At 38.0% G+C, this 22,917-nt stretch overlaps 1 protein-coding gene across 3 annotated transcripts; it reads right to left on the bottom strand.

Annotated features, from left to right (window-relative positions):
* Positions 1 to 590: 590 nt before the first annotated feature.
* Positions 591 to 21,348, bottom strand: LOC141912501 (glycogen [starch] synthase-like). Of its 3 annotated transcripts, none has more exons than XM_074803739.1 (16): positions 21,185 to 21,348; positions 12,805 to 12,986; positions 12,459 to 12,650; positions 12,031 to 12,216; positions 11,633 to 11,777; positions 10,959 to 11,076; positions 8,563 to 8,683; positions 8,162 to 8,328; positions 7,970 to 8,048; positions 7,532 to 7,645; positions 7,241 to 7,367; positions 6,644 to 6,801; positions 6,258 to 6,359; positions 5,597 to 5,668; positions 4,760 to 4,840; positions 591 to 1,758 (listed from the first exon to the last, which is right to left on the bottom strand). In XM_074803739.1, exons 1-16 carry the CDS (start codon positions 21,330 to 21,332, stop codon positions 1,552 to 1,554), a joined length of 2,199 nt encoding a protein of 732 aa, XP_074659840.1. In that variant the 5' UTR covers positions 21,333 to 21,348; the 3' UTR covers positions 591 to 1,551. The 3 variants fall into 3 exon arrangements, with proteins under 3 accessions (XP_074659840.1, XP_074659839.1, XP_074659841.1); XM_074803738.1 differs by lacking the exon at positions 10,959 to 11,076 and adding an exon at positions 10,033 to 10,150; XM_074803740.1 differs by lacking the exons at positions 4,760 to 4,840; positions 10,959 to 11,076 and adding an exon at positions 10,033 to 10,150.
* Between the last annotated feature and the right edge of the window lie 1,569 nt (positions 21,349 to 22,917).

Here is a 22,917-nt window from a genome sequence, read left to right as displayed (position 1 = left end):
TTTTTTTTTAACAACCTCAACCCGCTAAGCGCAACACAGAGCATTATAAGCGGGTTCGATGTTTCTTTTTCTCAATGGGGGAGAGACCAGAGAAGTACCTTCGACCAAGAAGCTCTGCTGCCACCAGGGTTTGAACCCAAACCCTGGATTGACGAGACCAGTGACCAGCGGCATAAACCACTCGGCCACTGCGCCTCTATCTAGTGATTATAAAACTAGGGATCTGATTAAAGTGAGTTCACTGTAGACTAAAGACATCAGTCCATCAATAATGACCAAAGAGTTCGGTGATCATATTTTGATGCTCTGGTATTAAATCCCTATAGTTCATTAGTACATTAGTACATTCTGTGGCCTTTTCAAGTTAGCTTCCCGTTACCCCTAGTCTCAATGGCCACAGGACATCTACACTAGGTGGAGGACCCAGTCATGCGCAAACCAACATTTTTCATGACGGATGCTGTCCAGAAAGTAAGACTAAAATCTTAGGCGAGAGAACAAGATGAGGATAGAAAAATCCCCCTTTGTGAGAGAAGGGCTGTTAAACCACAAACATGAAATATAACACTGAAAACTATATGATGGTAATCCCTTCTATATTCTACTTAAATATTCTGTCATTTCTACAATAAAATTTCACGTACTACACTAGTGAAAATGATTCATCCATTCCGGCATTTTGGCCACTCCCTCCAACAGACTGGAGAATTAATGTTAATAATACTTAAACTGGCTATTCTAAGACCATTTATAATCATCACAGCTTTCACTCACTACTATGGCACAGTCGAAGCAATTTATTTTTCTACGTCTAGATCATTTATAAATTAAGCAATATTCAACAGTACATTTTGTATTTTACATTTTTAGTCATTTCATTCTACACGTATTTATTACCAAAACAGCTTTTATTTTTTGCATAAGTAGCCAACTCGTCATCAAACATAGCTCAAAATAAGCAGTCCGCAATGAAACCACTAGTACACTACACTAGATACAACCAAGGCAATATCATTTCTTTTCCTCTCGTTGAAGTTAGATCCAATCTATAAAATCAGCCCACTAAGTGGTCCTTAAATTCTGCACATCACCGATTTTTCATATATCTACTGGTAAGTAATATTACTTGTTATGAATATTCAAGTAAATTTCATTCCATATTAATTTTGTAAAATTTAAAATCATGATTATTCATTTTTTTGTTAAATAGATTATTTACGATATGATCAGTTCAATACCTACCCGTCATTAGTACTGAATACAGATAAACAAAACTAACCCTTTGTTTAACCACGCATATAGAAGATATTCCGTTATCTAAATTCACATTTGAATGATTTGACACATGAACGAATACAAGCTTGCGCCCCTAAAAATCATTTTTTTCTAATGTGCAACTGAGAACATTTTGCAGACTTTGGTTGATTTATAAGGAAGAAACTATGATTTAACGTTCAACTAGAAGAAAAGCCCTCCTATCTCAAAATAACTTATCATGTCTAATTCCCTGATTATTCAAATTCTTCTTTTGATGCAAAATTTCTAAAATTCTCATTTACTAATAGTGCTGCTCGCATTGCTTTCCTCATCGGCGCTTTTGATATTGAGCTCTAACAATTCCTCCTCTTCTTGCTCAGAGTCAACGTCATCCTCTTCGTCATCATCATCATCACCGTCAGACGGAGCGGGAGTTGATGCCCGGGATAGCGATGGTGATGGGGGCTCGGATGCTGGTTTCGGATACATGAACATTCGTCCCTAGAAAGTGACAGAAAATTGGCTATTAATAGAATCATCACGAGGAAAGCATAACAGTGTCTGATAATAATGAAGCTAGGCAGGTAAAATGGGTTAGAAAGTCATCGATAACAGCTTGACCCACTTAATCTAGGTAAGCTTAAAGGCCAAAACAAAATATACATATACATATATATAAACATATACATATACAGGGTGTCTCAGAAAATATGTTACCCTTTGCCTTAAGGTTACTAATTCATCAACTATGATTTTAATTACTATTTGGGGAATAAAGTTGGTAGACCTGGATGTTTACTTGTAAATGAAATAAGTCATGCATGGCTGAGCACTAGCATGTTTATGAATCGCCATCAAAGAAGTGTCGAACTCAATTTGCGGATTGTTCCAGTGTGTATGTCAATTGTTAAATGACCACCTGCCTGTTGGAAAATTGATTTAAAATCACGAAATCATTGAATTTCACTCCTTGTGATTTTTTCCTGTCGGGAAATGTAACTAGGGGTCCAGGGACACCATGCCCACTCGGGAATGCAATGCTCAACAATCTAACAATTTCAATATTCAACGCCCTATACAATAGGTACCAATCTAATAAGGAAATACTAAGTTACTCTACTATTCAACGCCCCCTGGCGACCATATAGAATATCTAATGTCCTTAAAACTCACCATAATCATAGAGAATGTCATGAGCTTCAACTGTGCAATTGATTGTGGTAACAAAATATGCGTAGGTATCAATATAATGTGGAAAAACTTTTTCCCACCTACCAATGAGTACTGATGATACCAAGATGGCCGCCAATTGCGTCATTATTGGCCGATCAAAAATACCTGGCTCAGGTATAAAACATCCCTTTCCAAAGAATACCCTTCACAAATTGCAATGAGAAATGGCAAACCAGTAGGAAGCTACAGGACTCAGAACTTGGGCCAAATTTGACATTTTTGGGCACTAAAAAGGTCATAGGACGGCCATCTTGAGTCCGATCCACCCAATTTTTTTTATGGTGATGGGCCCTTGGGGGATTCAAATACATACGAAAGATCAAGGTAATTGATAAAAGCATCTTAAAAATTTCCCTCAAAAAGTTCAAAAAGTGTAAAAAGTGCTGATTTTGACGAACAACAATGGCTGCCAGTCGGCCATCTTGATTCTGACAGGGCCAGTTTTTGGGCTGAAGATGTGTCTAGGGTAGATACATGTATAAACTAAACATCAAGACATTACCTTGAAGCGTCTTCAAAACTTCCCAAAATAACTGGATTCCGTCTACGGACGGACGGACAGACGAAAAGTGAACGCAATAGCCCGCTGGGACTAAAGTCCCAAGTGGGCTAAAAACCAAGTACTTCAAAAGACCATCAGCAGGAATCAAGGACTTAGTGTCCAGAAAGTAACAGATTTTGAGAAATACTGAATCTGATGCATCAAAATTCAACGTTGAGCTTAACTAAGCATTGGTGATAATATTGAAAAAGTCCCAGGGAAGCTTAATTAGTAATGAGGACCAACAATTTTATTAAATAGAAATCTGCTTCAGTTGATTAAATTGTCCGGTCTCAAATTACGTGAAGTGAAAGCGGAACATTTATCAACAAATGTATATTGTGCAATTATCCTTATTTTTTGTATTGGTACGATTCCATTTTCAGCACCATTTAAAAACATGGTATGCTCAGCCATGCATGACTTATTTCTTGCATTTAAACATTCCAACCTTGAGTAAACATCCAGGTCTACCAACATCATCCCAAAAAATCTATTTCAATTATAGTAATGAATAATCGATCTTTAAGCCACGGTAACACATTTTTTGAGACACCCTGTATATATGCATGCATGGCCTAGAATTTTTTTGCGTTCAATGCCCCCTGGTGACCATACAAAAACGAATGACCTATGATCATAAAACATGTCATATGCTAAAACTTTGTAATTGATTACAGTTACAGTTGGTCCCTTAGTATTGTCAGAGAAGGGAACTTATATTTGAAGTTTTATAAGGATAAATGATTTTGAATCGCATGTTATTTTTACGGTCAGTCGGGCAACTTTAACCACACATATATTTTGTTTTGGCCTAATCAAAATTTTGAGCTAAATCCAAAATATTTCAGTCCTCTCTTGCTTAATACAGGTATCAACACCAACTTGGAATTGGAATGTTTAACTTCTTGCTTTATGAAAGTTATATGATAAAATGACTTATGCAGTTGTCAATTAATTGGATGAACCCCTAGCTTATCCAATGAGTCCCCAATGAATGGAAATATGTGAATCTGGCTTGCATTGGTCTCAACAGGCTGTAATAGCAGGTTACACAGCCCTGCTATGCTTAAACGTGAGGACCATGCCAAAAATGTTTGTCCTTTGCCATATGCATATATCCCTAATATATCAGAAGCATTAAAGCATTAAATCATGGACATACTCAAACAGCATATACATGTAGCAAGTTGAGAAATCAGATGCTTTAACAGCAGTCCCTAAAAATGATTGGCATGCGCTTTACAAGAGCAAGTAATTATCATTTTCAGTTTAACAACAATAAACGTATTGGTGAGTCAAGGTTGAGTGCAATAAGAATCTCTCGAAGCAAATGCATCAAGTGGAGGTGAATGAACAGGGATAGCTAGTATATAGGATCTGTGAAATAGATTTGTGGTCGAGTGGACCACCCCAACTATGGTTGTAGAATCAAGCGCGTAAGCTGGGGGTTCATTAACAGCTGCATCAACGTCGGGTGTTCGTAGTTCATTTTCAATTAAAAAGATCAGGCCTTGAACACAGGTCAAGTCTGGATGATCAAAATTGGAAGAACAGTCATAAAGTAGCGAATGTCTGAATGGGTCCTGATTGATGCCTGTATTTAGAATATAACTTATACCTAATCAATAATCACCAATAGGTAATAGTGATAAATAAATTACAGGATAGGCAGTCATGGATGGATTTTGTGGATATCATTCAAGTACTGCCACCAAAATTTGCTACCTTTTTCTTTGTTTTGGATTTGATGATTTGATCAGTTAGAGCATAATCAATGACACCTTCTTCGTCGTCACCTGATGGGGCCTATATCATACACACAGATCATAAATAAACAAACGCTACAATCTAAAATGACTACAACAGATCTACAGTAAAAATAAAACAAAGCACAACATTCGGGCAAAAATCAATTCCACACACAAGCGATGATGTATATCAATTTGATTGAAATAAAACTAATCTGCATTCTAAAAAAAAATTCTGTTGAATCTTATGCACACGAGTTCAGACTCAATAGATCTAAAAACTATTTGGGGTTGTGCTACAAAGATATGAATACCAATCAATTATCATTCCAAGTAATAATATACGAAATCGTTGCCACGATAAATGAATCCAAAATTATTATGTTTTCCCAAGTATTTCATGGTGATTTTTCAATTTTCCAAAATAGAAATGGGGCCTGGTAATATATAGCCAACTATCATCCTACATCAACGTCTTAATAGTGGCTGAAAAATAAAGGTGATTTTCCAAAAATGTAGCCCTTGGAAAATGCTACGTGAAGTAGTCTCCTACAGTCGCGTACTAAATACTATAAGAATGGCAGGCAATTTATGAATCAGTTGCAGTACAGGGGATTTTCCTATAAAGACAAATTGTACCAGGTTGTGCATCAGAGAACAAGTGATGAATGTATGATTAAATTGCAAAATGATGATAGAAATACACAATCATCATGAACACAATGATCATGAAGTGCAGATGAATAAAACTGTTACTACTGTTAGATCATAACATCGGCTTGCTGGTATATATGTGTATATAAATGTAACTTACAGATGCTGTATCAGCAGAAAACAGATCCGGATGAGTTTTAGCAAGCGCTAATTGACGAGCTCTTCTGTAATACTGAAATATAATCACAACTACAAGTTACAGTAAGAATGAAAGTAATTCTTCTATTCTGGAGATAGTTCCACAGTTATGAGATTAATTTAACTGGCTTGAACAGCAATGGTTGCCAGTCGGCCATCTTGAATCTGACCGGGCCAGTTTTTTTGGCTGAAGATGTGTCTAGGGTAGATACATGTGTAAACCTAATATCAAGACATTACAGTGGAGCGTTGGACAGATGAAAAGTGAACGCAATAACCCGCAGGGATTCAAGTCCCAACGGGCTAAAAACTGAAAGATTTTGATATAAACCAGCTTACTGGAAGCACGATTAGTATTTTACATTGTGATTGCTGATTGGCTCCTAGGGAATAAAGTAATTAATGATTAATTAAGAAAGTAATTTATAATTAAGAAGGTGGTTGCCATAAAACCAGCAGGTCGAGTTTAAAGGGTTAAGTTGTAGGTTGTTCATTAGTTCCATGATTTCCTGATTTACCAAAGTATCAGATGCTGGGAGCATTACTGTTTAAGGTAGTCATCGGAGGAATATCTAGAGCCTAGTTCTAACAGTTCAGTTCTCGACCCTTCACAGTGTACTCACCACTCCTAGGTTTTTCCAGTCAAGTAATTCACTCAATCTTTCAGTTCTATTGCGTTGTATGATCCTTTGTCTTCTGGATAAACACGAGAAATCAAACATATACTGAAAATACACACAAAAAAACAATATTCAATCATGTCTACTGTATAGAACAGCTCTTTTAGAGACTATAACAGTACAATCAAATCTAGGGAATTTTGTTTAACCCTCTCATAACGGATTAACTAGATTAATAATCCATAAAAATGTGTGTAATATCTAGCCTTTGTTGTTGAAACAACCTAAGGGCAACCTGTATGATTGTCTGATATTCATCAGACTGTTAACTGATCTCATTCATAACGTACATGCATGTGTTGAAATGATGTTACAGTACATGTACTTACTTGCGCTAGTTGATTGACTGATTCGTCAGGATTTCTAAAACGACGATCCACTATGTAAATACCGTATGACATCGGGTCAGCGATATGTTCCGCCATGAAACAACCGAAACCCGATAGATTAGTGGTTATACTAGGAATACCCATAACAGTACATTCAGCTGCAAAACAAATAAGTGCATCTATATAGATATTTGTTAACATCCATCAGCGTTAGATGAAAGTAAAGATCGGAGTGGATTTAATTTGTTACTGGCCCTCTGAATATCTTACTGGGGAAGTCCCAATATTCATAGTGTATTTCCTTAGTTAATTCCGAACTATAAACTCATATTCACTTGAATTTTTGTTTTAAATCACAGCACATAACTGGAAATATCAGTTGTCGGGACAAACAACCTTCCATTTTACTTTAACTGGAAAACTACTGCAGCAGATGGAGTAAGTACAAAACTCCCCAGTAAAACATAACCCCATACTCCTTCGATTATATCAACTACTACCATTTTGCAAATGACATCATCGGGTTTTAAGAGGCAGCCATTTTTACAACGACGGATGGGATTTTGCATGTGGTTCATTTCTATCAGTTTAACATACCAGGAGTATAGCCCCACGGTTCATAATACGATGGGAAAACGCCTAAATGACAGCCTCGCACGAATTCCTCGTAGTCTAAACCAAACAGCGGATTCGTTGAATTCAAAAATTCTGGATGGAAAACAATCTACAAGAATAACAGAAGAATTTGCACTCTCCAGCCTTACAGGTTCGTAAGCCAGCCTAACCAATCTTTTACTTAAGCCACAATTGTACGACTAGGCCCAGGTGTGAAGACAAAATTACAGAACTGGGTCCTGAATGGAAGATTCGAAGCAAAATGAAATATACCTTGACTCGATCGTTTCTGTTGTTGAACAGTTGACAACGGCGAATACAATTTAAAACTGGGTCCGCAGCATCTTCACAGACATTATGAGTACAAACTGGTGGTAAACTGTGACGCTGAAATTACAAAAATCCACTCACACATCAAGCATCAGTGTTCTAATGAATAAAATTGTTAGAGGATATGGGTACTCGGAGATGAAGGAGGGAACTGAGGATAATGATTGAGAAAGTATCGTTAACCACTTTGAAACAAGCAGCCTCTCGGCTGAGAAAGCTCTGCTGGGTTTCGTTTGATGGCAAAAGAAAGATCGAAAGAAAATTGTAGAACCAGCAGTGATTGAAAAGCATTTATGCAAGTCTGATGCCAACGGATTTGCTGAATAAATTTGGTGCTAATCAAATGATCTCATGATTCAGTATCTTTTTTGCTAAATTTACCTGTGCAGCAAAGATACATCTTTTTAATTTCACTACATCATCACGTTGTAAAATATCATCCCCCGTAGGGATAGCACCTCTAAAAATAAATAATTCACAATGGAAGAAAGGCTATTTTTCACGACCACAATTTTAGCTGAAAAAATGTTTTCGTCCGGAAACCGAGAGCACTGAAAACAGAAATTAATGAACCTTAGACAAATATCGAACACGCGTTTGCCTATACTGTGTTGTACTTGCGCGACTGTTTCGCGCAGTTGCTTCGCGATCGCCTGTCCTCGCAGTGATTCCACATTGAAGTTGTTCGTTTTAGCCGGGAAGATGAGAAAGGCTACGACTGTCGTTTCACTACCGGCTGACTGAAATAAATAACTAATCGTGATATTATTATTTCTCGATGAAAATTTGAAGATTAAGAATAATAAACCAAGTATAGCTGCAAGGCAGCGAGAACAGGTTTAGCAGGCACCTCGGGGTTTCTGTTCTAGTGCACGGAGTTTCACTTATAGATTCACGATATACGTACATGTACACTGCAAACTAGAGCTATACATGTGAAGTAAATTTCCAAATAGACTCACGATTGTACATACCTTTAAGTAATAATTTAACCTAGCTAATGATTCTATGAACATGTCAGCACCTTTGTTACTAAATTCATAGCGACCAGCGATGAAAAAATATAGGGTTTTATCCAAGTCGAAATCGTAGTGTCTGAAATATATGCACAAGATAATATAAGATAAAAATACAGGTATTCATTAAGCAGTAAGCACTTTAATCTTGAAAAACAACTTCCAATTTTCTTCGATACAAATGAACGATAAAATTATGATATAAAGATAATCAATAGTGCAGCATTAATCAGTATCATTTTTAACTGAATTTCTTATAAAATTCCTTGTAATGAGTTGAATTTATCTGGATTCAAATTGAATGGGTTTCACTGCAATAAAAAATGTTTGTGTATTCTTTCTACAAGTTTTCAACATCACACACAGACATAACCTAACAGTCACACGTGTCCAAGACAAGCCCAGTCACCATATAATATTGGCTATACAATACAACTCTATATCTGATACTTTGATGTATCATATCAAAGTATCAGATATAGATAACCCAGTACCATATGATTGCTTCAAATACTAAAATGGTATTAGGCAGTGGAACCTGGTAATAGCAGATATTACAGTTTATTACAACCTAGAATTTCATCTAAAACAGGACAATTTTGATAATTTCATGGCAAACTATCAGCCATAGATAAACATATTTTCAGGCCCCTGAAGTTCATTATTACGAGGTTCCACTGTTATCCATAGGGCACGAATCAAGGAATTATAGTCTAGATTTGAAATTCACTAGGATGTGGCAACGCCACCTATGTCTACCCGGGTAAGCAAACAGCATAACATATTGCATACTTCCATAGAAAAACACGAAGTTCACCTAATCATTCATTGACTTAGAAAGAATATTCGGTTCAAGTCCGGAATACGTATATAAAACCTGGCTTCATTCTCGCATCAAGTTTCATGGATATCCATCAAATATTGCAGGCTGTATCATTCAAACTAGAAATTCAAGATGGCTGCTGAAGTAGCCATATTTTACGGGGTGCACAGTGGACGTCAACATAAACCGTAAAAACGGTAAAACCGGGGTAGGCATATAGAGATAATGCACCTAATGACAACATGTCCAGCACAAGCAGTTAACTTAAGTAGAAAGTCATATGACTGTCATCTCATGTTAAATTTTGTTTAGCGTGCACCAATCATGACCTAACCCCATAAATCAGATTGTGTTTTCTCTGTCCTGCCAAATTTTTTAGTTTGGTTCTAGCCATTGTCAGTTTTCTCGAGAAACTAGGCTTTAATGTAACATCTATGACTAGTAAAATGCAGTGCACCCTTTATCTAATCACTGACTGTGAACGTGTTAAATGAATATTTGTTCCATTTTAATAAAATTGGAAATAAAAATCTTGAATCATTCTGTTTTGTGTTCTAATATCGTTGCTGAGAATAGAAAAAAATGCATGCGCTTACGCTACTCACCCATAGAAATGGCCACGCACAAAATCGCTTATCTTTTCCTTAGCTTTAGCATGCAGATTCTGAAACTCATGTACTGCCGAAAATTTGATTACGTTTAAACCATTGGGCGTCACCACATCTGAATTAAGGAGGACTGTATGATAAAGAGCGGTGGGAATATGCTATAATTTGAGGAGAAGAGGGGCAATCAGAATGAACAACCTTATGAAGACTGTTTTCACTGGAAACTGCTATACTTGAACAGAACCTTCAGCTCTGATAAATGACAAGTGGAAAGAAGGAGTGCTCATACACTATCTAAAATCAGAGTCATTACTACACGAAATTAGCTAATTTTAACTCTCATGAGAACGGATTTCAAAAAATCTAATCCATGGGCCAGGATATTACATATCTTTTAACAATCGATATAACAGTCTCCAGTTTAACCTCATTTGAAAGTTAATAACACTACATAAAAGAAGTTATTTTCAGAGGAATGTGCTGATGTCCATCCGTGCGGAGCAGAGTTGCTCTTTAATTCGATAAGCACGACAGGCGTGAGATTGAATTGATATCAATTTGAAAGCATCGAGTGTTTACCAAACTGTTGCCAGTACATGTAGTCACATGTCCAGGGCTGCCAACCTTTTTAGAAATTGCATTGAGTAAGTTGAAAATAAAGTTCCTAAATAAATCATGGGAAACAGGTCCTTTACATTTTTACATTTTTGTACAAGTATCAAATGAATCAAACCACTATTTCTCCAGTAAATGGGAAAAAAACACGGAAAATCGTGAGCTGGTGATCAGCTCTGCAGGTTTTTGGCCAGCGAAACAATCGATGCTTCAAATTGGAAATCAGTAAAATTCTACTGGTATTTGTTAATTTGCTATGGTAACGAACACACACAGTACAGACAGATTGGGACACTGCAATTACATACCCATGGAAATGACCACGGATAAAATCGTTGATCTTATCCTTAGCGATGGCGTGTAGATTTTGGAATTCGTGTAAAGCGGGAAACCGCTTCACGTTTAGGCCGTTTGGCAGTATAATATCTACAAACAGAATATACCTTCAGCGCAACTAAAAAACAAACAGAAACTTTTGGCGACGATATCCCCCATAAGCAGGCTCTGAACTGAAAAGGGGATACGTGTGGTACACAAAAGCTAAAAACGTCGTGGTTTTTATGATAGGTCTATTTAATACGGTGTACTGGTGCAGTAAGTAGGCGACAATATCGAAGCAGCAGAGACGTTGACTGAACTAATAATAAAAGCAATGAAATTTAGCTATAGAAGCACGCATGCGAAACACCGTGCAACAGTGGCAAATATAATCTTCTTAAGACAGACATTTGGATTTTATATATCATTCAGTACATTAAAATCATTATTTCATTAAGTGGCATAAGACTCTTCTAGAAAAGATGTCTCCCCAGAATTCCCTTAATACAATAGACATTCAAGGCTAGTAGGTATTGGTTCTGCACCAACCAGTTCCGATGATTAACTTAGTAAGGGATAAGTTGTCATCATTTGCCAAAAGGTTTGGCTCACTTCAATACATACAATAACTGAAGCACACAATTCAAACTAACAGTATGTATACCTGGCTGTCTTTTAAGTAAATGCTGACTTTCTAGTCCCGTTATACGTGACACAGTAGTAAATACATGAGCACAATGCACAGCGCCACGTTCCATGCAGTATCGATGGTATATGCCTCGGTCGCCAGCCTCTTTGTCAATATTGAACTGCAAAAAATATGAATTGAAGTAAATACAGTCATCAAATACTACCAAACACTACCATACCATACCATACTATCAGACACTACCAAATACTCACTTACTCCTGAGTGGAGAGAGACAATGAGGATGTGTCTTGCCTAGGAATACTGCGGTAATGTATACAGGATTGAAGGCCCACGACCCGATATCCCGTCGGCTATTCAAACTACTCACTCATACCACCGAGGGAAATAAAATAGGCCTTAATGATCCTCACCTTGTCTAAATTATTATAGAAATCTACGTTCCCCGCACACAAATATCGGCCGAGTAACGTAGCGTGCGTCGTGAAAACAGTCGCGATACCGAGACTCCTAGTTCGACACAGTATCAGTCCAATGCCGGCGAGCCATTCGTGAAAATGAGCTAAAATCAACGGTCCTCCACTCACGTTCTTCTTAAACTGAAAATGGAAAATTTTACAAACTCAAAGCTTTTTCACTGAAATATGTCTGTGGCCGCCAACTTGGATTAACAAGGGGCATGCCTTAGTTTAGACAAGTGATGCATATATCATACACTAGGCAGCAGTACAGGCCCAAAACAAACAAGGTTAACGGACTAGGCACCGCTATCAGTCAGCAGTACTCGACCGTTATAAGAAAATAGGCCAATATGAAAATCTACTATGGATATCATACGAACCTCGCCGAGAAACCAAGCGACGAGTGCACCGAATATTATAGCATCGTTAGCCTCTCGGTCGTGCCACGGAACTCCAATATGCGATGAATCAAACAGTTCACGTTTCCACTCATCCATTTTCCATGCGGCGGAACCAATATCGAATAAAACAACCTGTGGATAACCATCGATTAACCACCTGCCATATACCACCTAAAAACAATCAAAAACACTTTATTCATCCTTCGCTGAGCATATTCTAAGACCAAGAACCATTGATCACTACGGTATTTTACTGGCTACCCTACATTGTCCAATCATAGTATCCTTGACTTATTCCTAACAGCATACTTCGAATAATACATACCTTTAATCCATGATCTCTCATCTGAGCGAGGGTCTGTCTGAGAGCTGGCTGCACAGGTTCCATCACTTCTACCTCTGTACGTACGCATGCCTCATTATACGGACCCAGTAGGAAATATTGGTCGCCGAGTTCATCAGTACTCACTGCTGCCTTCGATTTAATCACTGTGTAAATACCTCCAACTATAAACATGAATATTACAATGTTAGAAACTCAAACCCTCAATGTAGACAATCTCAGTCATTTAGCCAATCCTTTTTCTTGATCTCAAAATAGGGATTGAAATAAAACAGGATTATTTATTTGATTGGTAGATTTAGTTTAATGTAGGCCTAATGTTCATGTGACTGTATTGATGTGCAGCCACTATCTGAAGTTTAAGATCAGTTCAAGTTCACTTGATTTTTCTCAAACATCTGTCAAGCCATGAGATAATTACACTGTACTAAGGAACCGGTATTGGCTTTCTAATTGATGACATAGAAAAACTGTAATAGCCTATGGCGATAGTATGATAACCACACTCAAAACGTGGTGAACGGATAATAAGATAAAAACCCAGTACAAATTAAAAGAATTTTAAAATCCAGAATCTATTTATTCAAACAATCTAAAATATAAAATACACAACTTTAGATCTCACCCTAGAGATCATCGTCAAACACTTGCCACACCAAAACTTTGCCAAACACTAATTATTTACTCACTAATTTACTCAATTAACCTGTTCTCCTCTGTATATATACCCGTTTTTAGTCAATATCTCACAACTGACGATGATCTCTAGGGTGAGATCGAAAACGATGTGTATTTTACATTTTAGATTGTTTGAATAAATAAATTCTCGATTCCAACGGCTTATTCTGCCAATTTCGGCGTTTTCCGCCAATAACGGCAGAATCAGCCGTTTATGGATTACCTAGTTTCAAACTGCTTCTGCCAATTTAGCCGAAATCGGCGTTTTCTGCCATTTTTGGCTTGTTCTTTAAAAACGCCATTTCCACCGTTTTCAGCTGTTAGCCTAGTTTTTAAAAATACATCGCCAGAAACGGCGTTTTTAGCTTAGTTTTACAGGTGCTATTTATAGTGCTTAGTTCAATGGGAGTCCCTATTATGACATCATCGCTTTTCTGCTGGCATACATTTGTATATTTGCGCTGAAAAATTAATCTCATTGATCCATTTCAGGCTTCAAGAAAGAATTACATATAAATAACAGAATTTCCGATGGCAACTGTATTTAAATTCTGTTCTTTCTGTATACCTGTATTCTATGTAATAAATATATACATGTGTACATATATCCCAAATTGTTTCGACAATGTTTGTTTTATTTTGAAATGAGTCTAGATACGGCTGTATTGATTTTGAGTGTTGTTACGTCATGGGCCACCAATTCATTCAATTGGTGTACGTTCAAAATCCCATAAATCAAAATCCCACAAGTCAATCCCATTACGTTTTTCTAAATGATTATGTCATATGAAGCCCAAAAACTCCGGGAAAACTCTCAAAACTACTATAGCATGAAACAAGTTTATTAATCATGATTTTTGTTAAAAATAAATGTGGGAACCAGTTTTAAAAACTATTATAAAGTTTTCAAGTAAACGTTGCCATGGGTACACATAAAACATTTGCCATTTCTGGCGTATTCCGCCGTTTTTGGCGTAGTTAGTTTTATAACCATAAACTATTAAGCCATTATTGGCAGTCCACTTGTTATATATGAGGATTCCCCCACCCACTTAGACATTTTCCCTAGTGTCTACACGGTACTTTTTTAGGAATAAAAAATAATCAATTTGCTGAGGTGAACGGATGTGTAAATATTTAGGGTTTTCTGTTACATCACAGAAAACCCTATTGAGATTCGCGTGTTTCTTATTATTATTATTATTATTTTTTTCCACACTTTTTTTGTCAAAAGTACATAGGCTTTTTTACATTACCGCTGTTGCCGATACAATCCGTCTGATATCATTCAGCTCACTTCGATCTACAAATACTCCGTGCGAATTTTGAAGAATCAACGTTACAAAAGCACTGTCGGGCCGTAAACATCAAAAATTGAGCCCCATTCAAAGAGCCGACATGTTTTTCTAAGTCGTCTTTACGAAATCTACCGCACGTTTCTTGTCACGTCGATTATCAATTCAAGCATAAATTAACAAATTTATTATCCAGAGATTGCACAGTCTGTCGCGGTTTTTAAAAACTAATTTTAACAATAGCCCATTTTCCTCATCAAATCATATTACCGATATACAGGAAATTTACTACTTTAGATTTTAAAAGCACTGTCGAGCCGTAAACATCGACGAATCGACGTGTGTCACTACATCGTCGTTCCGGGGATCAGCTGCGAGTTTCTCATCATGAGAATCGAATCGAGTACAAATTAATTTATTACTACCAGTGATTTGGTTGCGGGCTTCAAGCAGTTAGTTTAACAATACCTATTTTTCTTTACCAAATTAACCGTGTATTTACTAAGATAATCATAAGTGTACCGGGGAGTCGTAGGCCTAAACGAAACACGCCGAAGAGATATAGCGGAAAAAAGCTGTTATGTCGACGAGGTATCAAAATAAAAGAATATATTACTTTATTCGGCCACGGGCTTCAACATCTATATCAATACCATCAATACTCGATATTTCCTACAGTACATACCGATCATTGTCAAATGCACAAGGTATTTACTAAATACAAATATATAACACACTCCTTTCCGTATGCTGGACTCGTCACATTCGGAGTAAGCGTTCGCTGTGGGGGAAAGGAGATCGTTCGCTGTGTCGCTTGAAGTGTTTCTCGAGTTTTACGTGGCTTTAGGCCTACCGGTACTGAGCTTTACTGTCTCAAATAAACACAGTATAATTGTTGCGTTTATTAACGGACTCATTGGATTGAACTTCAAAACAAAATTTACGATATTTAGGTGGGTTGTTATTCAATAGGCCTACGACCAATCTGTCCGGATGTTAGGCCTACGCATATACATAGGCCTACATAGGCTAGTAGCCTCTACTAGGTTAAAGCTAAGTTCACTGTAAAGGAGGAATCAGATTTATTAAAATGCATGTTAATTAGTGATTAACTGGTTGTGATTTGCAACTATCAATCACAATTATCAATTTTATTGCCAAAAATGAAGATTTTTTTGAAAATTTCGTCTGAGCAGACAGCTTTATGAGCCAGACTTTTCATTTGAGTTTTTTCATCATAAATGAAACTGGTATTTCATTAATTCCTAATGACTTAAGCAGGGCGTAGGTCGACCTTGCGACGGCTTGTGACTCACTGCGACGCCATTCACAGCGACCGCCAGCGACGATTGTGTCGCAACGACTCATCGACCTACGCTCCCTTGCGACGGGTTGCGACTTTCAGCAACGCCAGTCACAAGAGTCGCATGTGTTCTACTTTCTGCGACGCGACACTACTGTCACAACCAACCGACGCACTCTTGCGACTGGCAGAAACTAGTCGCACACAATCGTACCGCAACCGACTTAACCGAAACTTGCGATGCGACACGATAAGCAGGGCGTAGTTCGGCCTTGCGACGGCTTGTGACTCACTGCGACGCCATTCACAGCGACCGCCAGCGACGATTGTGTCGCAACGACTCATCGACCTACGCTCCCTTGCGACGGGTTGCGACTTTCAGCAACGCCAGTCACAAGAGTCGCATGTGTTCTACTTTCTGCGACGCGACACGACTGTCACAACCAACCGACGCGCTCTTGCGACTGGCAGAAACTAGTCGCACACTATCGTATCGCAACCGACTAGAACCGAAACTTGCGATGCGACACGATAAGCAGGGCTTAGGTCAGCCTTGCGACGGCTTAGGTCGGCCTTGCGACGGCTTGTGACTCACTGCGACGCCAATCACTGCGACCGCCAGCGACGCCAATCACTGCGACCGCCAGCGACGATTGTGTCGCCACGACTCATCGACCTACGCTCCCTTGCGACGGGTTGCGACTTTCAGCAACGCCAGTCACAAGGAGTCGCACGTGTTCTACTTTCTGCAACGCGACACGACTGTCACAACCAACCGACGCGCTCTTGCGACTGGCAGAAACTAGTCGCACACAATCGTATCGCAACCAACTTGCACCGAAACTTGCGATGCAACGCGAGGATCGCATCGTGTCACAAGACCAACCTACGTCCGGCTTTAAGTTACTGCGGAGCACCAGAAATATCTTTTTTTTCGTTCAAAAGACCTTTCGCTTGAAAATTCTTTCGTCGGAACAAAATTTATTTCGTTCGAACCAATAATATTCTATTCGATTGAACCAATTTGAAAAAATCGTTAGAACAAGAACCAACTTTTTTTTGTCCAAACGAAAGGTTTTTCGTTCGAACAATCGTTCAATCGAACAGAATCGTTTTAATTTGAACAGAATTTTCTTGTCAGAACATTAAGTTTTTCGTTCGAACAAGTTTATTGAAAAAAGTTTTTTCTCCGAATCGAAAGTATTAAGTATTTCGTTCAATCGAACAGAATTGTTTTCATTCAAACATTCGTTTGAAAAAATTGTTTTCGCTCAACCAAATTTTTCATTTCAACAATAACATAGCTTTTTATTCGAACACATTTTTTGTGAGAATGAAGAAAATTTTTGGTTCAAGCAAAAAGCGTATTGTTCGATTTTATAAGCCTTCATTGGCTTCATCTAATCTCCTCCACATTATATTAAAACATTTCATATTTGTATATCTCTTTATGACATGTTGTAATTTTATTGTGGAAATAAATTTATTATTATTAAATTTATTATTAAACAGAATTATTTTCATTCGAACAAGATTTTCTGGTTGGAACATTAAGTTTTTTGGTCGAACAGTGTGTTAAGGTCGATTTGGAAATTTACTCGGTCTGGTATATGTTGGATTACTGTGTATGTCATTTGTCAGGACATTAAACAGAAGGCAACTTAGGATACTACCTTGCGTGACTCCACTAGTTTGACCGACTTATTCCAAGATGAGGCGTTCCGTTGATTTCGGCTACAAGTTTTCGTTCAGAGATAACTGCTGAGCCATTTGGGCGACCTATCATTGATACTGTTTCCTAATAGCCTGTTTAGTAATGGCTGATGTTGTGCCTTATCAAATGCTTTGTCATATCCACCGTTGAACAGGATTCTAAGACTGTGCAGAAAACCCGTTATCGCTGCTTTGCAGCTATATTATATGTTAAAAATTTTTAAAAAATTATTACTATTATCATTCTCATAAGACAAATCAATCATGGACGTATAAACTAGTGTATCAGAAATATAGTTCATATGTGTTGCCCATGGTCTTATCTTGCCTAATAAAGCATAGAATGGTTGAGGGATATATTGGACTGCATATGATGTTGGTTAATTGAAGGTAATTAACAGCTTCGATGCCTCCCAGCTTATTGGACTTGTGATGGATAGTGATTGAATGGGTGTACATTCAAAATCCCATAAGTCAATATCCCATTGTTCATAATCCCACATATTATGATCAAAATCCCATATATTTTTATTTTATACTATAGATTATTCTATTTTTTACTATACAGTACAGAATACTGTAGAAATATGTATATGTTAATAGAATATGACCTATATGCCCTATATAGGGCCTGATTTTATTTGACAAATTCACTAATAGTATAGGTCAGTAGAGGCTAATGAATGAATACAGATTGGTCTTTGATCTAGAGGATTAGACTAATTATGATATGCTTTGATCAAAGGTGATTAGGTTGTAATTAGTTAATCAGTGTTTATTTAACCATAGCAATGAGTTAATTTCAAGTTCAGCTCATCTACTCACGGATGCCAGCTTTATTTGTTTATAGCAAAAAACCTTATCAGGGTCCAAAAGGATAACCAGGGGCAAGCTATTATTTTTTACTATACAGTAGTAGAAAAAAGTAAACATATGAGACGATAATTTTTTATGCTGAAAATTCAAGGGCTACCTACACATGAAGGGAGGGGTCCGGACCCTCTAGATCTGCCTGCCCCTGCTTATCCATTTATGTATTTTCAAAGAGAATGACAAATATGGCCAAGAATAATCCCTTAATGTCTCGTAAATCATAAGTACTAGAGGTTAGAGAATGAAATGATAGACAGGAAAAACCATAAGGAAACCCGGGATAAGACATGAAGTGGATTAATCAGAAGGAAAACTAAAAAAAAAATAATGAGATAAGAATTACGTATACTCAATTTTCTATTATAAACTTCTAATAATATTCTATTATTTACAGTTTCATTCAGTACAATTCTGTCTCACATACATTAATCATTCTAAACACTTAGAAATATATACAAACTTGGAAAAAACGATATATAATCACAAATCAGCACATTTTCTTTTCAGTATAGCATCTATTATAAACTAATTTCAGACAGACAGGACGGATCTCAAGATTTAACTGGAAGATCTCACGAATTAACACAAGAGGCGCATATTGTGTGAAATGCCTCTCAAAAACTGTGGAACACGTTTTTGTCCATTATCAACATCCTGACATAGATTTTTAGCCGTTCTTGCAAGTCCACAAATTTCTTACGAACACGTTTCACTGGGCGTTGCCCAACGTTGTCAAGGGCAATCAATGCAGACACAGAAGCATTGTCCATTTGAAATGCATTTATGGTTCTCCAAATTGAGGGATGACGATGTCCCACCATGTTAAAATATTTACAATTCCAAGATTCACAGATATTATTGGTCCTTGCACTTCCGGTTAATGTGGCATGATTCACATTCCACAACTGTAACGAATACAACGGATTTATCCTCTTCAAGCACATTATTCCAGTAGTTTCCATTAGGTTCGAATCCCATAAAAATATTGATCTTATTTACGCTGATCATCTTATAAGCGGTGCTATCAGGTTCGAAACCCGAAAATTACTGCTCGTATTTCAAGCGTTACGACATAAACTTTGATGATTAAAGTGTCGTTGGGTTATTGTTTGCCGAGTATAACAGTTACAGTATCCCGAATATGAAATAATGAACTTTGATAGCCCCTGGATTTACTTTTAAGTGCTATTAGGTTCGAATCCAGAATGTGTAGCAGAAAAATACATTCATCCTTTCACAGGCACTCCCCGATGGGCTTGGGTTACAGTTGCTGGGGTTTTTGATAGTGTATCTGTATTTTGAGTGGTTATTCTGCAATAAATCTGATAAAAATCCGAAACTTTACAGGCGTTGAGACAGCAACACTAGGTCACACGGGCACCTGCTACAAGTATTCCCCTTCTATATTCAAATAAAGCGGGATTACGTTATGACGTCACTCAGTGGTTGAACGACGTTTGGTGAACTAGTGTTGCCATCTCAACGCCTGTAAAGTTTTTCCTATAGGCCTACGCTCACGCTTCGTCAACTAGGCCTACCTTTTCTTTTATATTACTTAAGACGTTTCACAAATTGACAGTGTCTCACAGTCGGATGAAATAATAGGATATATAACTGTCATCACTAGAAAGTGTCATACAAAATAAAAGTTTTGATTTTAGATTGAAAAACAAAGTTTGTTCAGTATTTTGTGAGGTCGCCGTGTGTGGAGCCAGCGGCCATTATCTTTTTAAACGCATCAGTATCAAGACGGATTTTCTCGGATTTATTGCAGAATAACCACTCAAAACACAGATACACTATCAAAAACCCCAGCAACTGTATCCCAAGCCCATCGGCGAGTGCCTGTGATCCTTTTTACTATACCGATATATAGGCCTATCTTCGATGGCAAGACCACTTGAACACCTGTAATCCCCAAAAATACAAATGATCCTCTAAAGTGACCAACCAAACTGCGCCTTCCCGCTGCGCAAAAGTTCACGCAGGTTCATTCCGTTATAGTTCTATGTTTCAGCGTTCTGACATGACCCCCAGTTTAGGAAAAAATACACATGTAGCGACGCATGCGCACGCGACCAATTTCTGGACTTATAGGATTTCCCCAACACTTCATAATGCGAATGCGGTAAAAGTGCAGATCCGCACCTCTCGTGATTGACGCAATCTGCTGAATGCAAGAATCCTGGCAAAATCTTTCTACTCTCTAGTAAAGATATCTTAAAATTAACCAATGGCAATGTACTGAATTGCTGATGACATTTTGAATCTGAAGCAATGATATTTAACGTAATTGATTGAACCGTTTACGCGGAGAGGTGCGGATCTGCACTTTTACCTGCGCATGCGTTATAAACAGAGACTTGGGAAACTTTACGGTTTTTGCCCAGGCTACTTCACAACTAGTAGGTCTAGGAGGCTAGTGTTTTCGACAGTCAGTCGACACACTGACACTGACACTGACGCTGACGGTTCGAAAAACTATCCACGAGTCGCTCACCTTTGTTTGCTACTTCCCACGCAACTTCACACACCCATCTGTTCTGTTGAGAAGCAAGTCGTCCGCTATCTGGAAAATAGTCATCCAGTTCCGGATCGAGAGTTTTTAGGGTCCGAGCAAAACTACCCCTTCTACGAATGCTCGCCATATTGACTCTGATGCCACCTGGTGAAGGACAGTAGAACTAATTCAATTAACCCCGGGCTATGAGCCAGTGTAATTTAGGTTCAGTGTCGGTGTAGTACGACACGGATTCAAGATGACGTCTTTTTGCGAGGGCGCCACAAAACGATAGACAAATCAACGTTCGACAATAGGAGCGCTCCGTCGTTTTAAACTTCACCTGTGCGGTCGGATGCCGTCGTGTCGGTAGCTCGAATGTAGCTCATTGGCAGTTGGACAGGTATCCTTGGTATCTTCAGTATCGTCGGTAACCTGGTAGCGAATAGGCAGTGGGAAGGTAACCTGGGCCCCTTCGGGATCCAAGGTAAACTCGTCGGAAACGCGGCCGGTTGCACTCCCCGCGGCCGTCGTTCTGACTGAGTTCGTCCGTAACTTCCTATAAGCCTGGGAACAAATCAAAAATCTATATATAGGTATCGTCGGTCACGTAGTAGCTTCCGAGTAGAAAGTGAATCTCATGCGCTATTTTGTGACTCTTTTCTTCATAGGGGAAATGAGATATCAGTGACCGGTTGGTCCACTTTCCATGAAAATCTTTTATTGCTACCACATAACGATACGAACTCACTGAACTTATGCCAATTTGCAGAAACTCTTTAAAGTTATATTTCTGTTGTGTTCCTTGATTGTATTGATGTTTCTGTCTGTTTGAGTCATGTGTTGATAAAGTATAGTTAAGTAAAGTCAGATTCGAGTTTTAACCATCGAGACCGTTCCTCGCAACGAGTTATCGACAGACGAATAAAGACTCTCGTTAGATACTATACCCAAACAGAGAAAGTAACACAGATTTCCAAGCACATTGTATAAAGTATATAGTATATATTTATATTTGATAGCAATTCAGAACAATTTTTCCACGTTTTTCAGCGATTTTTTTTCAACAATGAATTATATATTTTATTCACTAGATTAAACCATGAATAACTCGTATATAATATTTCTACTATATTTATCATGTTAATGCGTAATGCGTAGTTCTACGATATTTGTCTTTTTCTAAGTAAATACAATAAGCGTTCACTTTTTCTTGTTCAATTGAAAGTGACTAAATTCGACATAACTTAGATATAAGCTTAAACTTATTAAAGCGTAAAATTTCATAAATATTTTTCATTCGATTTATTCGCCACCTACTTCACATAACAGCAATCGCAAAAGCAGGTAGCGAGCAGGATGCTGGATACTACGATTGTTATGTTGAGAGCCACATCGAGCAGGGCAGCCAGAGTTATAAAACAGGCGATGATGGAAAGAATTAGACATATACCGCCGAGTATGGCGGAAATAATGCCAAGCACCAGAGACGTTATTTGAAGCGGTCTCTTCAGTTTTATCGCTGTGAAAATGGCTACAACGCCAGTGGAAATGAACAGCGCGCCACCCCAAAAGCCGTAGCCACTTCCTCGGCCGTATCTGATCAGTTGGATGATCGTCGTAATGACCAATATCGAGCCACAAATGCACAAGATGATGCCACATATCTTGATTCGAGATACCCTCAACAAAGGCGGGCTTTCCTTAGTGCCTGGTGGTTGGACCGTGACCAC

This window comes from Tubulanus polymorphus, chromosome 11 (assembly GCF_964204645.1).
Source record: "Tubulanus polymorphus chromosome 11, tnTubPoly1.2, whole genome shotgun sequence".
In the NCBI taxonomy this organism is placed as follows: Eukaryota; Metazoa; Nemertea; class Palaeonemertea; order Tubulaniformes; family Tubulanidae; genus Tubulanus; species Tubulanus polymorphus.
Note: the sequence above shows the minus strand (reverse complement) of the source record. Positions and strands in the feature narration are given on the sequence as shown.

Coding starts and splice junctions, on each gene's coding strand:
- LOC141912501 (XM_074803739.1), bottom strand. CDS start 21,332: ATGGCGAGCATTCGTAGAAGGGGTAGTTTTGCTCGGACCCTAAAAACT. Junction 12,651..12,804: donor TGAGAGATCATGGATTAAAG/GTATGTATTATT, acceptor GATTGTTTTTAG/GTGGTATATGGCAGGTGGTT. Junction 11,077..11,632: donor TTTACTTAAAAGACAGCCAG/GTATACATACTG, acceptor TTCTGTTTGTAG/ATATTATACTGCCAAACGGC.